This window comes from Hypanus sabinus, chromosome 7 (genome assembly GCF_030144855.1).
Source record: "Hypanus sabinus isolate sHypSab1 chromosome 7, sHypSab1.hap1, whole genome shotgun sequence".
Lineage (NCBI taxonomy): Eukaryota > Metazoa > Chordata > Chondrichthyes > Myliobatiformes > Dasyatidae > Hypanus > Hypanus sabinus.
The window spans coordinates 76,105,522-76,121,707 of record NC_082712.1 but is presented as its reverse complement, the minus strand read 5'-3'; the positions used below and the strand labels follow the sequence as shown (position 1 = coordinate 76,121,707).

Here is a 16,186-nt window from a genome sequence, read left to right as displayed (position 1 = left end):
GACAGGCTGCATCACTGTCTGATCTGGAGGGGCCACTGCACAGGACCAAAAGAAGCTGCAGAAGGTTGCAAATCTAGTCAGCTCCATCTTGAGTACTAGCCTACAAAGTACCCAGAACATCTTCAGGGAGCGGTGTCTCAGAAAGGCAGCATCCATTATTAAAGACCTCCAGCACCCAGGGCATGCCCTTTTCTCACTGTTACCATCAGGTAGGAGATACAGAAGCCTGAAGGCACACACTCAGTGATTCAGGAACAGCTTCTTCCCCTCTGCCATCCGATTCCTAAATGGACATTGAACCCATGGACACTACCTCACTTTTTTTTAATATATAGTGTTTCTGTTTTTTGCACTTAATCTATTCAATATATGTATACGGTAATTTATTTACTTAATATTTTTTCTCTTTCTTTATTATGTATTGCATTGACTGCTACTACCAAGTTAATAAATTTCACGTCACAAGCCGGTGATAATAAACCTGATTCTGATTCTTGCTGTGGTTGACACATTTTTCTTTATTACAATATTCCCATATTAAACAAAACACAAGGAAAGGACAAAAATAAAACAGCACATACTTTAAACCAGAGAGTATATACACTACAGTGAGCCCTCTCTATGCCACTGAACTCATAATGGCTGTTGTATTCCCTTTCATATAAAACTCCCATTACCCCTCATTATTTTTAGAACGCACACAAACACACTCAAGCAAATGTACTGCTATACCGCCTCTCAAATGAGTTAACACACCCACCCCCACCCCCAGCAACCCAATGGTCAGTAAACACTTTTCGCAGCTGATGTCCCTGTTGCACCAAACTATCCAATGCTGACTGATACCTTGCAAAAGCACATACAATACACTTTTATCTCTACCAGTTCAGCTTCTCCACAATGTTCTTTCATACTTTGTGATCTCATGGTGGTTAGCTTGAACAGAACTATGCGTAGGGTGCTGCCTTAAAACTACTCCCTCTCTCCAAAATGCATCACTCAATACTTATACTTCTGCCACTTCTCCACTCATTTCTGCAACTGGCTTTAATTTGCTGTATTCTTTAAACAGTCTCATGAATACTCATGTTTATTTTGGTCTGACTCATTGTTCTGATTGGTTGACACAAGCACTATGTAGGACAGACAGGGAGAAAGCTATCCACGAGACAGACTACAGGAACATCAGTTAGCCATAAGAAGACACAATCCTCCGTCACTCATCTCAGTACCTGAAGACCAAGAAGGACACAAGTTTATCAGGGAAACTACAAAAATTCTGGCGGAAGCACGAAACAAGAAATCAAGAAAAGTATTAGAAGCGTGGTTCTCAACAGAAGATTGTATTGACAAGCATGTTGAAGTAGACACAATTTATGAACCAATGCATGTGTGGGACCGGGACTGAGGGGTGAACCACAAACACCGAGGAACCAATGGTCACAATGACCGATCACCAGGGATATGGACCGGGGACCCAGTGGACAACCAACCAATCAGAACAACGAGTTGGACCAATATAAACGTGATCACTCAGCAGAAACAGCACTCAATTGTGCACTGATGATGCCACCTCGACTGGGGATGGTAGATTTGTGACCTAATCTCCAGGCTTGGCAAACAACCCAAACTACTAATCTTCTCTTTCCTTTCAAGCCTTTCTCACTATCTATAACTGTCAACCTCACCCACTTTCTCAGGTTCTAAGAATAAGTTCCTTCTTTTATCCTAGAGTGGATTTACCCTTTCCTTAGCTACCCTGACTAGAGAGTCCAGAATCAGCAATTTCAGGCTCAAAGTAAAGGATCATTGTTCAGGATATAGATAAGTAGAAATTCCTTCACCCAGAGAGTAGAGATTCTTCAGAATCTTTCACCCAAGATGGCTGTGATTTTCCTAATCAAGACAGTGAATGGCAGATTTTCAGTTATCAAAGGTATTACAGGATATAGTATTGGTGCAGAAAAGTGGCATGAGATAAAACATCAGCCATGATCTTAATGAATGATAGATCAAGCAGGAGAAGTTGAATTGCCTACTACTACTGCTTCCTATGGTATTTGAAGATTGGCCTAATAAATTGATTGTATTTTTCATGAAATTGATTTGTGTAGACCCAGAAGATGGTTCCATTTGAGAGATTTGGCAGTATTTGTGAAGAGCTGAATAATGCCTTGCAAAGGGAGCAGCAGGCCCAGCTTCTGTTAAATGATCAAGTTCATCAGATGCAAGAGTTAAATCTACGACTGGAGCAACAGTCAAGTGGAGAAGCTGAGAAGAATCAAACACTCTCTGAGGCTGTAATGGTAAGCATTTATTTCTTTTTATACAGAATTGTATAATAACTTGAGAATGAGCAAAGGCAATTAAAATTATGAATATGTGTAAAAAATATAACATAAATGTAAAATATGGGCTCAAGAGCTGATAGGTTAGGAAGGAAGATGATGGACTGAGGAAGAGAAAGTGATGAGTGTAAAGAGAAAGGTTCATGTGATGGAAAGGAGAAAGAAATGAAAAGAATTTGTGGTTTTATCGCTGGGAGTATGTGAAAAGAATAATGCGAATGTATGTACTGAAAAGAACTTTACAGGAAATAAGTATTCTTGGTTCAGGTTGTAGTTGTAAATGGGGTGGTGGAGGTATGTAAGAAATAAGGAAATGCTGAGGTATGATTAGGGTAGCAACATAGTGCTGAGAGAAATTAACAGAGCTTTTTGCTTTAAAAAAAAACTGCAGGCCCTGAAGATGATAGTTAATGCTATTGTTCACATGGTTTATTTTAGTTATAAAACAAACAGTTTGAACATGCCTCTTTGATCCACAATATCTGTGCCAACCATGATGCTAATGTATGAATCTTATCTCCCTGCTGATGGTCTGTAACCCTCTATTCTCTCATTGTTCATCTGTTTTCTAAATGCCTCATAAATATTAGAAGTTAGAATATTACAGGGCCTTTAGCCCACAGGGTTAGGGTGACCTTTTAACCTACTCCAAGATCAATCTGATACTTCCCTCCCACATTGCTCTTCATTTCTCTTTCATCCATGTAACTATCTAAGAGTTCCTTAAATATGACTATCCTGTCTCACTCTACACCACCCGCAGCAGTGATTTCCATGCACACCACTCTGTCTAAAAGAAAACTACCTTTGATAATTCCCTTATACTTTCCTTCAATCACCTTCAAGGTCTGTCCTCTTGTATTAGCCATTCCTGCTATGGCTGTCTACTCCAACAATGCCTCTTATCATCTTATAGACCTATCAAATCACCTCTCATCCTCAGTCACTCCAAAGAGAAAAGCCCTAGCTTGCTCAGTCTTTTCTCATAAAACATGTTTTCTAATCCAGGCAGCATTCTAGTAAATCTTCTCTGCATCTTCTCTAGAGCTTCTGCATCTTTTCTATACTGAGGCGACTTGAACTAAACAGAATACTCCAAGTGTGGTCTAATCAGAGTATTATGGAGCTGCAACATTACCTCATGTCTCTTGAACTCACTACCCCAACTAATGAAGGCCATACCAAAGTACCATACGCTTTCTTAACTACCCTGTAAACATGTGAGGCAACTTTGAGGGCTCTATGGACCTGAAAGCCAAGATTCCTCTGTTATTGCACTCTGTTAAAACTCTTGTTATTGACCTTAAACTCTTGTCATTGACCTTCCAAAGTGTATCACCACACTTCTTTGGATTGAGCTCAATCTGCTGCTCCTCAGCCCAGCTTTGCATCCTGTCAATATGCTGTTGTAACCTACAACAACCTTCTACATTACCCACAACCTCACAAACTTACTAACCTACCCTTCCACTTCCACATCCATGTCATTTATAAAAATTATACAGGTCCCAGAACAGATCCCTGTGAAGCACATCTAGTCATGGAGTTCCAGTCAGAATACACTCCACCTTTATGCACCCTGTGGGCAAGCCTATTCTGAATCTATATAGCCAAGATTCCCCAGATCCCCTGCCTCCTGACTTTCTGAATGAGCTTACCATGGGGAATTTTGTCAAACATCTAAAATCCATATTCATCACATCCACATCTCTACCATCATCATTTGTTTCTCATTGCTATCATATTTGCTTCTGAAGCCTTTTGCATTGTGTCTGCTTTGAACTCATTGTTGGCTGCAAAAGGAGATCTAATGTGGCCATGATCTTACACTAGTTAATGTTATACCACCTTGTAATAAAATCAGATAGGTGTGTTACCTCCCAGGTGCTGGGGTCCAGGATGAGCTGTACTGGATCTGGGATTAGGTAATTACCTTGGCCAGGTGTCTGAGCTTTTAGGAGGTGAGCAGTTAAGGAGCAGTGACACAACTCTTTAAGTTTTAAGATTGCCCTAGATCAGGGGTCAGCAACCTTTACCACTGAAAGAGCCACTTGGACCCGTTTCCCACAGAAAAGAAAACACTGGGAGCCGCAAAACCCGTTTGACATTTAAAATGAAATAACACTACATACAACGTTTTTTTTGCCTTTATGCTATGTATAAACAAACTATAATGTGTTGCATTTATGAAATTGATGAACTCCTGCAGAGAAAACGAAATTACATTTCTGCATGCAACAAAAACATTTTGAACTCCGAAAAAAAGACGTTGGGTTGAAAGTTACTTTTAAGTAAAATATTGAATGTCTATTTGAGTCCTTCTTGTATTTATGAAAAACGCCGAACTTAAATTTTCCGCCAGCAGCAAACCAAAAATAACGTCAGCCAGCTGTCATCCTGAAAAATGAAAGGACTATTTCACTGAACAATGAAAAAATATGAATATAAGTAAAATAATAGGCAATTAAAATATTTATCATACTTGGTTAATGGGATTTCTGCTCCTGGACCTCAGCGCACAGCGTCTGCACATCAGGGCTGTATGATGTCACCTTCATCTTTACACAGGATCGCAAGCTGTCATCTGTGAGGTTTTCAATATCACTCCATTTGTGTTTCTGAGCAAGAACGGCCTTCTGACGGGCAACATCTTCAAGGTTTGCTGTCAAGCGTCTAAACTTGGACACCCATATGTCTTTGTCGGCTATGTCGGCCAGTTCCATCTCAAGATCAGGTTGACTCACACCTGCCAATGCAGTCGTATTCAGTAGGGAAGGATCGATGCTTAAGGGAGTGACCGGGAAGGATAATGTGTTTTTTTCCTCTCTGAACTCACAGAAGCGTTTCCCAAATGATGTTTGCATTGCGATGATTGCAGAATGTAAATACTCCGAAATTATCATGTCGTGACCTTGTTTGAACTCTCTCAAATTGGGGAAGTGAGACAAAGTGCCTTTCTGTAAATCTCTGGCAAGCACTGTCAACTTGCGCTCGAATGCCAAAACATCCTCCAACATGTGCAGGGCTGTACGTCCTTTCCCCTGAAGAGCTGTGTTCAGCGTGTTCAGGTGCACTGTCATGTCTACCATGAAGTGTAGCTTTTCCAGCCACTCTGGCTGTTCCAGCTCAGGAAAGGTGAGCCCTTTGCTGCCCAGGAAAGTTTTCACTTCTTCCAGACACGCGACAAAGCGTTTCAGCACCTTCCGTCTGGACAGCCAGCGATAAAAACACGTTGTAGCGGTGTCAGTAAACTGCAGTCAAAGATAGCTTTATTCGAACTAAACAGCCTTGCTTTTAAGCCTCCCTCAACCCAGCCCCCATGGACGCAGATGCTGCAAAAGACGCGTACTCACAAACCCCCGTAGGCTATCTCCCTTAGCCGGAATGCTGGCTAATTGTGAGCCGTTTCGGATGTGGCAGGAAATGTGTCGCTACACTTAGGTTGTACAAGATCACCATAATTACATTTCAAAAGCTAACAAACTAACATAAAATACATTTTAATTAAATACTGACCAATTATTTCCCAAAGCCACAGGGAGCCGCAGCACAGAGGTGAAAGAGCCACAAATGGCTCGGGAGCCGCAGGTTGCCGACCCCCGCCCTAGATAAAGCTAAGTATGGACCTTATGGGATAGTATTAAATTGGAGTAGAGGAAAATAAAAGAGCATTAGACAGGAACTAGATGGGTTCATTGGGAACAGCAGCGTTTTAACGAGTCCACATCCGACATATGGAGGGTGTTTTAGGACTAACTGCACACATAACAGTGCAGGTACAGTATGTTTCAGTTGGATGGAATGACAAGTTAAGAGAATCTTCTATGTTGAGGGAAGTGATGAATTTAGTCAAGAAGAAAAATGAAAAAATAGGAAGCTAGAATCAAACAGACCCCTGGAAGATTATAAAGAAGCAAGTAAAGAAGTCAAAAAGGAAATTAGAAAAGCTGGGAAGGGCCAGGAAATGTCCTCGGCAAGTAGCATTTACCAAGGAGGAGGATGTGGAAGATAGGGAGCTGAAAATATTAATATGCTAGGGCATTTTGAAGCAAAGGAGGAGGTATTATTGGGTCTCTTAAAGAGCATTAAGCTGGATAAGGCCCCAGAGTCTGATGGGATATACCCCAGGTTATTGAGGGAGGCAAGTGAAGCAATTGCTGGGGCATTGACTGATACCTTTGCATCCTCCCTAGCCACAGGCAAAGTCCCAGAGGACTGGTGAGTAGCTAATATTGATCCATTATTCAAGAAAGGAACCAGTGATAATCCTGGAAACTTTATAAGCATTTGGAAAATCATGGGCTAGTTAGAGAGAGCCAGTATGGCTTTATGTGAGGCGGGTTGTGTCTTACTAACTTGATTTGAGTTAGGTGACACAGGTGATTGATGAAGGTAGAGCTGTGGATGTTGTCTACATGGGTTTTATTAATGTGTTTGACAAGGTCCCTCATGAGAGACTCATCCAGAAGATTAAGATGTGTGGAACCAATGGTGAATTGGCTGTTTGGATTCAAAACTGGATTGCATATAGAAGTCAGAGGCTAGTAATCAATGGGCCTTATTCGAAATGGAGGTCTGTGATTAGTAGTGTTCCTCAGGGATCTGTACCAGGACCTCTGCTAGATGGGCAGGTTTGTCAGTGTGCAGATGATATGAAGATTGGTAGTGTTGTGTATAGTGTAGATGACCAACAAAGGAATCAGTGGGATATAGATCTCTTAATTATATGTGTAGAGAAATGACAGATGGAGTTTAACTTGGCCAAAGTGTTGCATCTTTGTCAGTCAGATGTAAAGAGACAGTATACTGTTAAGGGAAAGACACTTAGCAGTTTTGATGAGCAGAGGAATCTTGGCGTCCAAGTTTATAGTTCCCTGAAAGTGGCTGCATATGTTGATAGGGTGGTTCAGAAGGCATATGGCATGCTTGCTTTTATTAGTCGAGGTACTGAGTTCAAAAATCAGGAGGTTATGTTGCAACTTTATAGAACTCTAGTTAACCCACATCTGGAGTATTGCACAGGATATTTGCTGCCCTAGGAATATCAAGGCTTTGCAGAGGGTGTAGACGAGGTTAGAAAGCAATTGCTATAACGAGAGGTTGCACTAACTTGGGTTGTTTTCCCTGGGGCAACAGAGGCTGAGAGGACATCTGAGAGAGGTTTATAAGATTATGTGAAGCATAGATAGATTAGGTAGACAGTATCCTTTCCCCAGGGTTGTAATGTTTAATAAAAGAGATGGAATGGGCGAGGTTTTTACAAAGAGAGTAGTGGGTGCCTGGAATGCACTGCCTGGGGTAGTAGCAGAGACAGATACAATGGGGACTTTTAAGAGACATCTAGATAAGCACATGAGGAAAATGGAAGGATACGAATATTGTGCAGGTATTAAGGTTTAGTTTAGTTGGCCATTTGATTATTAATTTATTTGGTTCGGCTCAACGTTATGGGCCAAAGTGTCAGTTTCCTAACTAGTCTCCCATGTGGGTCTTTGACAAAGGCCTTGCTGAAGTCCACGTAGGCAACATCCACTGCCTTTCCTGGTAACTTCTTTAAGAAACACTATAAAAACACAACCTACCATGCAAAAAGTTCCTGTATATTGTATATTCAAATACTTGTATATCCCTTAGAGTACCTTTCAATAACTTACCCATGACTGATTTCAGGTTCACCAGTCTAGTTCCCCAGCTTATTCTTAGAGCCTTTCTTAAACAGTGGAACAACGTGAGGTATCTTCCAAACCTCCAGCTCCTCACTGATAGCCAGAGATGTTTTAAATACCTTTGCTAGGGCCCCTGCGATTTCTGCACTAGTCTCTCACAAGGTCCGAGAGATTTATCCACACTAATTTGCCTCAAGACAGCAAGCATCTCCTCCTCTGTAAGCAATATATGGTCTATGACCTCACTGCTGTTTTGCCTCTGTTCTAGAGACTTCGTGTCTATCTCGCGAGTAAATACAGATGCCAAAAATCAATTTAAGTTCTTCCTCATATCTTTCAGTTCCATGCATAGATGATCTTCAAGAGAACTAATTTTGTCATCTGCTGTGCTTCTGCTGTTAATATATCTGTAGAAGCCCAGGCTTCTGAAAAAGGTGGCTGAAGATATTATAGACACATTAGCAGTGATCTTTCAAGAATCACTAGATTCTGGAATGGTTCTGGAGGACTGGAAAACGTTTATTTTATTTAGAGATACATAACAGTAACAGGCCCTTCCAGCCCAATGACCCCACATTGTCCAATTACATCCATGTGACCAATTAACCTATGTGTTTGGAATGTGAGAGAGGAAGCTGGACCATCTGGAGAAAACCCACGTGGTCATAGGTAGAACATAGAAACTCTTTAAGTGGTGAGTGAAACGAGATCAGGAAGATTTCATAGTCTCCCAGCATCCGTAGCTCTCTCCATCCTTCTTTCCTCCTTCTATCATTAACCACTCCTCCCCCTCAAATTGCAATGTCACCGCTCTTGAAGAAGCGAGGGAGGCTAAAAACAGAAAATTGCAAGCCAGTTAGCCTGACTTAAGTGATTGGTAAGAGTTTGGAGTCCATTATTAAGGATGACATTTCAGACTACTTGGAGGCACATGATAAAATATGTCGGTGATCTGAATGACAGAATTGATGGCTTTGTGACCACGTTTGCAGGTGGAAGGGGAGGTAGTGTTAAGGAAGCAGGGTGTCTGCAGAGGGACCTAGATAGATTATGAGAATGGGCAAAGAAGTGGCAAAGGGAATAGAATGTAGGGAAATGCATGGTCTTGCACTTTGGCAGAAGGAATAAAGGAGCAGACTATTTTCTAAAGGGAAGAAAATTTTGATAACAGAGGTGTAGCGGGACATGAGACCTCGTGTAGGATTCCCTAAAGACTAACTTGAAGGTTGAATCAGAGCCGAGGTAGGTAAATGCAATTTTAGCATTCATTTCACTAGAATATAAAAGCAAGAATGTAATGCTGAGGCTTTATAAGGCATTGGTCAGATGACACTTGGAGTATTGTGAGCACGTTTGGGCCTCTTATCTATGGTTATGCTGGCATTGTAGGCTGTCCAGAGGAGGTTCATGAGAATGATCCTGGCAATGAAAGGGTTAACAAATGCGGAGTGTTTGATGCACTTGTTGCCTTTAAACTCCATGAGGGCAGAAGTTGGAGATTTGGAGTAGCCTGGTGAACAATACAGTGCCTACATATTACAATATATACACTGCAGATGCACAAAAACTATTCTGGAATTGTTTTAACATGAGAACAATCATTTTCAGTGGAAGTACCAGGAAATTAGTGTTACTGACTGAGGATTGCTGTTTTAGAATATTTGCCTTATTTGCATTTCTGTTAATCATGGAGTGGGTATCTTTATCAGCTAAGTATGCAGGTAAATTCCATTCCAGGAACTTGAGAATAAAATCCAAGCTAACATTCCCATATACGGAACTGAGAAAGCACTGCACTGTTGGAAGCTGGAGCTTTCAGTACTGCTGTAGTGAAGGGAATGCCAGTACTTAGTGAAGTTGCCATTTTGAGATGACATTTTGAATGAGTTATTATGTGTCGCTTTACTCTCTGGATAATGTGAAAGATCACGTATGGTTACAAAGAAAAGCAATGGAGTCATTCTTGGTATCAGCAGCAATAATTTTCCTTAATCAAAATTATTGAAGTAAGTTAACTGCTTATAATCATATTTCTGTTTGAGAGCCTACAATGCATTTTAGACTTATGTGTTTTCTGTAGCTGTGGCAATATTTTCAGAAAGTCCTTGAAGCTCTCTGTAACATGAAAAATAAAATGGAAAATTAATTCTGTATTTCCTTTTTTTATGTTAAATCAAAATGAATTGACTGGAATTTGGTGGGGAAATAAACAGTGAAAAATCTGGAACATCCCACAGTACACCACTAAGTACAAAAGCTATCCTTTGAAGAAGAACTGCATAGACATATTTCCTCCAGAGATAGCCTTGTGATTGGTCTGTTCTAAATCTGTGCACTTAGACAGTATCTATTAGACAGCCACTCAGTGTTAATAGAACACAGGAACAGGCCAGCCGGTCCAAAATGTTGCGTTAAACTAATTAAGTAACTAGCTAAATAATCCCTTCTACCTACACAATGTCGATATGCTTCCAATCTCTGCACTATTTGCCAATTTCAGGGCATTTTAAACAACTTATCACTCATATTTGCCTCCACTACCACCTCAGACAGTGCATTCCAACTACCCACCATTCTTTGTATAAAAAAAACTTGCCCCACGCATCTCCTTTGAACTTACCCCTTTTCACTTTAAATGCACATCCTCAAGTACAAGTTATTTTGAACCTGGGCAAAAGATACAAACTATCTATGCCTCTCAGAATCTTACAAAACTTCTATCAGATCTGCCCACAACCTCAGCTGCTCCAGAGTAAACAACCATGCACAAGTTGCCTGCAAGTTGATAGAGGCTTATGCTGTGTTTCCCTTCATTAGCTGGGGAATAGAATCATAATGTAATGTTGAGACTCTGTATAACTCTGGTTAGAGCACACTTGGAGAATCCGGTCTCTTCATTATTGGAAAGATATAGAAGCTTTAGAGAGGATGCAGGGAAGATTTACTGGGATACTGCCTGGATTAGAGAATGTACTTTATGGGAAAAGGTTCAGTGACCTAAAGGTTTTCTCTTAGGATAAGAGGTGACTTTATAGAGGTGTACAGATGAAAAGGGGCATTAATAGAGATTATATCCAGCACCTTTGATGACATGTAACTTGGAAAGAACGTATAATATAAAGTCAACAACGTTCCCATGCACTTGTTGCATGAGCTGAGAGCCTGTAGGATTATGACATTGTTACATTCATGGAATGCAAGGTAGGTTTTTTTAATACAGAACTTAGTGGGTGAGTGGAACATGCTGCCGGGGTGGTGGTAGATGCAGATACAACAGGGGTGTATAAGAGACTCAAATATGAAGGGCTGGAATTTCTGGAAGCAATTTGGAAGGGACAGGATATATACATCCCAAAGAGGAAGGAGTACTCTAAAGGCAAGATAGCACACCTGTGGCTAACAACAGAAGTCAAAGCCAACATAAAAGCCAAAGAGAGGACATATAATAGAGCAAAAAATAATAGGAAGTTAGAGGATTGGGAAGTTTTTAAAAAACCAACAGAAGGCAACAAAAAGAGTTATTAAGATGGTAAAGATGGAATACGAAAGTAAGCTAGCCAGTAATATTAAAGAAGATATCAAAAGTTTCTTTAGTTACATGAAGTGTAAAAGAGAGGCAAGAGTGGATATTGGACCACTGGAAAACAATGTTGGAGAGGAAGTAATGGGGGACATAGAAGTAGCAGACGTACTGACTATGTATTTTGCATCAGTCTTTACTGGGGAAGGCACTAGCAGTATGGTGGAAGTTCCAGGTGTCAGGGGGCATGAACTGTGTGAAGTTACCATTACTAGAGAGAAGGTGCTTGGGAAACTGAAAGGTCTGAAGGCAGGTAAGTCACCTGCACCAGATGGTGTACACCCCACAGTTTTGAAAGAGGAGTCGGAAGAGATCGTGGAGGCATTAGTAATGCTCTTTCAAGAATCACTAGATATCGGAATGGAAGACTGGAAAATTGCAAGTTTCACTCCAAGAAGGGAGAGAGGCAGAAGAAAGGAAACTAAAGGCCAGTTAGTCTGTCCTCAGTGGTTGGAAAGATGGTGGAGTCGATTATTAAGGATCTTGGAGTAGGTTAAAAAGTCGGCACATCATAGATTGAAGGGCCTGTACTAACCCAATGTTCTAACCCAAGTTTGTCCAACCTTTCATCTTAGTGTGTGCCAATTAATCCGAGTAACATTCTGGTAAACCCACCCTCTCTCCAAAACCCTCAACATCCTTTCTATAATGGAGCGACCAGAATTGAATGCAGTTCTCCAAATGTGGCCCAGCTGGAGTTTCATAAAGCTGCAACATAACTTGCTAACCTCTGAATTCACTGCCTCGACTACTAAAGGCTAGTATGCCGTACACCTTCTTTACCTACCCTATACTGCCTCTTTTAGGGAGCTACAGACTTAAACACCAAAATGCATTTGTACACAGCACTGTAAAGGGTCTTACCGTATGCGGTGCATTGTCCCGTAACATTTGAATGCCCAAAGTACAACCTCTCATATTTGACTGGATGAAGCTCCACCTGCCATTTCCTCACCTATATGTGAAAATGATTTATATCCCATATCGGCAAATTATCTACATCTTCTACACTATTCACAACACCATCAATGTTTGTGTCATCTGCAAGTGTACTGAGCCACCATCTAATATTCATCCAGGCTAATTATATACTGTATATCACTAACAGCAGAAGTCCCAGTACAGATCCTTGGGGAATTTCAATAGTATGGACATACAGCCAGAATAAATCTCATTAACCACTATCTTCTGCAACTTCCAAATCCAAATGGTCAAATCGCCATGGATCCCATGCATCATAATCTTCTGGATGAGCCTCCCTTGAGAAAGTTTGTCAAATGCAACATCCATATCAATAGCCTTCACAATCTCCTCAAAAAACCTCAATCCTGTTACTACAACATGACTTGCTCCACATAAAGCAAATCCTTAATTAGATCCTGATTTTCCAAATGCCCCCCAATATCTTCCATACCACTGAAGTGAGACATTAGGTACACACCATTTCTCTGGGATTTCTGGAGAGGTCAGAAAGCTGTTAGTCAAGGCTCCTGTCTCTCTCAGTAAGCAAGAGAGGTCCTATATCCCATTAGGCTTATCCACCTTAATACTATTTAAGAGACTTAACCCTGCCTCTTTCTTCATCAAAGAATGCAATAACATATTAGCATATTCCAAACTAGTCTCACTATCGTTCACATTCTTCACCTTGGTAAATACCAAGGCAAAGTGCTCATTTTGGACCTTACCCGCATCCTCTTCCTCCTTTATCCTTGACTGGTCCTGTATCCCTCTTAGTTGTTTGCTTGCTCAATGTATGTGTAAAGGGGGTTTCTTTTTTTTTTCTTTGTTACTGTTGGGAAAGGGTTTCCTTTTGTTAACTAGCAGGAATGCTAATTTACTGATAACGAGAATGGTATTCCTTTGTAAACCAAATGGGGATTAATGTTCTTTCTTCTGAGTCTGTAAGCTTTTGTTGACGGGCTTTTGGGCAGATCGGCGCGAGGGGGTCGAGAGAGAGGACGCAATGCTCTAAGCTGGGCGAGGATCGGACCCCAAAGGGGGGTCCGAGGCCGGGAGATTCTCCGGGTGGGGGGGGGGATGAAGCTAGATGTGCTTGGTTGACCACTCGGAGGGTCCTGAGCTGCGAGTCGAGGAGTTCGGAGGGGATCGAATGGTGGCCAGAAGACTTCAGTAATTGAGCTCCAACGGCTGTGCACGAAGTGGTTTGGACTTTGATAAGTTTGGCGCCTTTTCTTTAATTTTCTCTTCATATATACTGTATCGGTATTAATCACTTAGTTATAGTAACCTTTATAAATTGTACTCATTTAATCGCATATGGTGTACTGTCTGTTTTTGGGCGAGGCGGGGACATCACACAGCATCCACACCAGCTGATTACCCAGTTTGTTGGGGCCGAAGGCTGCTTCCCCTAGACGAGAACGAGCTGAGCGAGCCTGTGGCGACCCAGGGGGTTACATATGTATAGAATGCTTTGAGATTTTGTTTAATCCTACTTGCCAAGGAATTTCATTGTCCTTTCTGGTTCTCTTAATTCCCTTCTTAAGTTATTTTCTATTTTCTTTATAATCGTCAAGTGTTCTGTTTGATTTCAGCTTCCTAGACTTTACATTCACTTAGACAATAGACAATAGGTGCAGAAGTAGACCATTCAGCCCCTCGAGTCTGCACCGCCATTCTGAGATCATGGCTGATCATTCACTATCAATACCCAGTCCCTGCCTTGTCCCCATATCCCTTGATTCCCCTATCCATCAGATATCTATCCAGCTCCTTCTTGAAAGCATCCAGAGAATTGGCCTCCACCGTCTTCCGAGGCAGTGCATTCCACACCTCCACAACTCTCTGGGAGAAGAAGCTCTTCCTCAACTCTGTTTTAAATAACTGACCTCTTATTCTCAATCCATGCCCTCTGGTACTGGACTCTCCCAACATCTGGAACATATTTCCTGCCTCAATCCTATCAAATCCTTTAATTATCTTAAACGTTTCAATCAGATCCCCTCTCAATCTCCTCAATTCCAGCGTGTACAAGCCCAATCTCTCCAATCTCTCTGCGTAAGACAGCCCTGCCATCCCAGGAATCAACCTAGTGAATCTATGCTGCACTTCCTCAATTGCCAGAATGTCCTTCCTTAAACCTGGAGACCAAAACTGTACACAATATTCCAGGTGTGGTCTCACCAGGGCCCTGTACAAATGCAAAAGAACATCCTTGCTCTTGTATTCAATTCCCCTTGTAACAAAGGCCAACATTCCATTTGCCCTCTTCACTGCCTGTTGCACTTGCTCATTCACCTTCATTGACTGGTGAACTAGGACTCCTAGGTCTCTTTGCATTTCTCCCTTACCTAACTCGACACCGTTCAGACAATACTCTGCCCTCTTGTTCCTGCTTCCAAAGTGGATAACTTCACATTTATTCACATTGAATGACATCTGCCAAGTATCTGCCCACTCACTCAGCCTATCCAAGTCTCCCTGTATTCTCCTAACGTCCTCTTCACATGTCACACTGCCACCCAGTTTAGTATCGTCAGCAAACTTGCTGATATAGTTTTCAATGCCCTCATCTAAATCATTGACTTACGTTCTCTTGTTAACTAAATTTACCACCTCTCTAACATGCAAAGGTTTTACTTATTCTTCCTTCTTACTGGAACATCCTGCTCCTGGTCAGGATACTCTCAGTGGTGCTCTGGTAGAATGTGTTTAGAATGGGGGTGCGCAGCCTTGTCCGTTTTGATATCCTTAGTAAGTAGAGGTGCTGCTCTGCTTTATTGCCCAGATGAGATCATCCGTGATGTGCACTCCAAGGAACTTCTTCTCTTGACTCTCTTCATGAAGGAGCCATTGATGTGCAGCAAGGAATGGTCAGTCTATACCTTGCTGCAGTCTACAATCATCTCTTTAGTCTTATTCACGTTGAGTTGTTGTGTTTACACCAGTCCACAAGCCACTCTATCTCCTTTCTGTATGCAGACTCATCATTGTTGTGTCATTAATGAACTTAATGATGTGGTTAGAGCAGGATTTAGTAGTACATTCCTGCATCAGCATTTTGATTAGCAGCAGGCTGAGCACGCAGCCCTGGGTGGCTCTAATAGTCGGCATGTTGGAGCTAGAGATGCTGCTGCCAACATAGACCATCTGAGGTATCTCCATCAAGAGGTCTACAACCTAGTTACAGAGGGAAGTGTTGAGAGTCAACAAGGACAGTTTACCCATCAGCTTCTGAGGAATGTTAGTATTGAATGCCGAATGAAAGTTGATGAACAGCATTCTGACATAGCAGACACCAGTCTCCATGTAGAACAGGACTGAGTACAGGGCAAAGGCATGAATCAGTCCATCATTGGTTGACCAATATGTGTGATATGAAAACGAATAGGGGTCTAATATAGTGGGAATGTCGGATTTAATGCAGTTTATGACCAGCTGTTCAAAGCATTACATTATTAATGTCAGTGCCACTAGATGCTAATCGTTAAGATGGGTTGCCATCAGTCTCTTGGGTACTGTGCTAGTGGTGGTGGCCTTGAAGCTTGAAGAGACATCAGAGAGAATTTAAAGTTGTCTGCTACCTGGGACGCACAGTCTCTCAGTTTCCGACCAGGTATGTTGTCGGG

At 41.6% G+C, this 16,186-nt stretch overlaps 1 protein-coding gene across 3 annotated transcripts in view; it reads left to right on the top strand.

Moving 5' to 3' along the window:
• Positions 1-16,186, top strand: part of LOC132396875 (coiled-coil domain-containing protein 171-like) — a 449,415-nt gene that overhangs the window by 229,710 nt on the left and 203,519 nt on the right. For all 3 annotated transcript variants that reach the window (XM_059974899.1, XM_059974901.1, XM_059974900.1), the window contains exon 20: positions 2,115-2,306. In XM_059974899.1, coding sequence (XP_059830882.1) covers positions 2,115-2,306 — 192 coding nt within the window. The remainder of the gene's footprint in view (positions 1-2,114; positions 2,307-16,186) is intronic.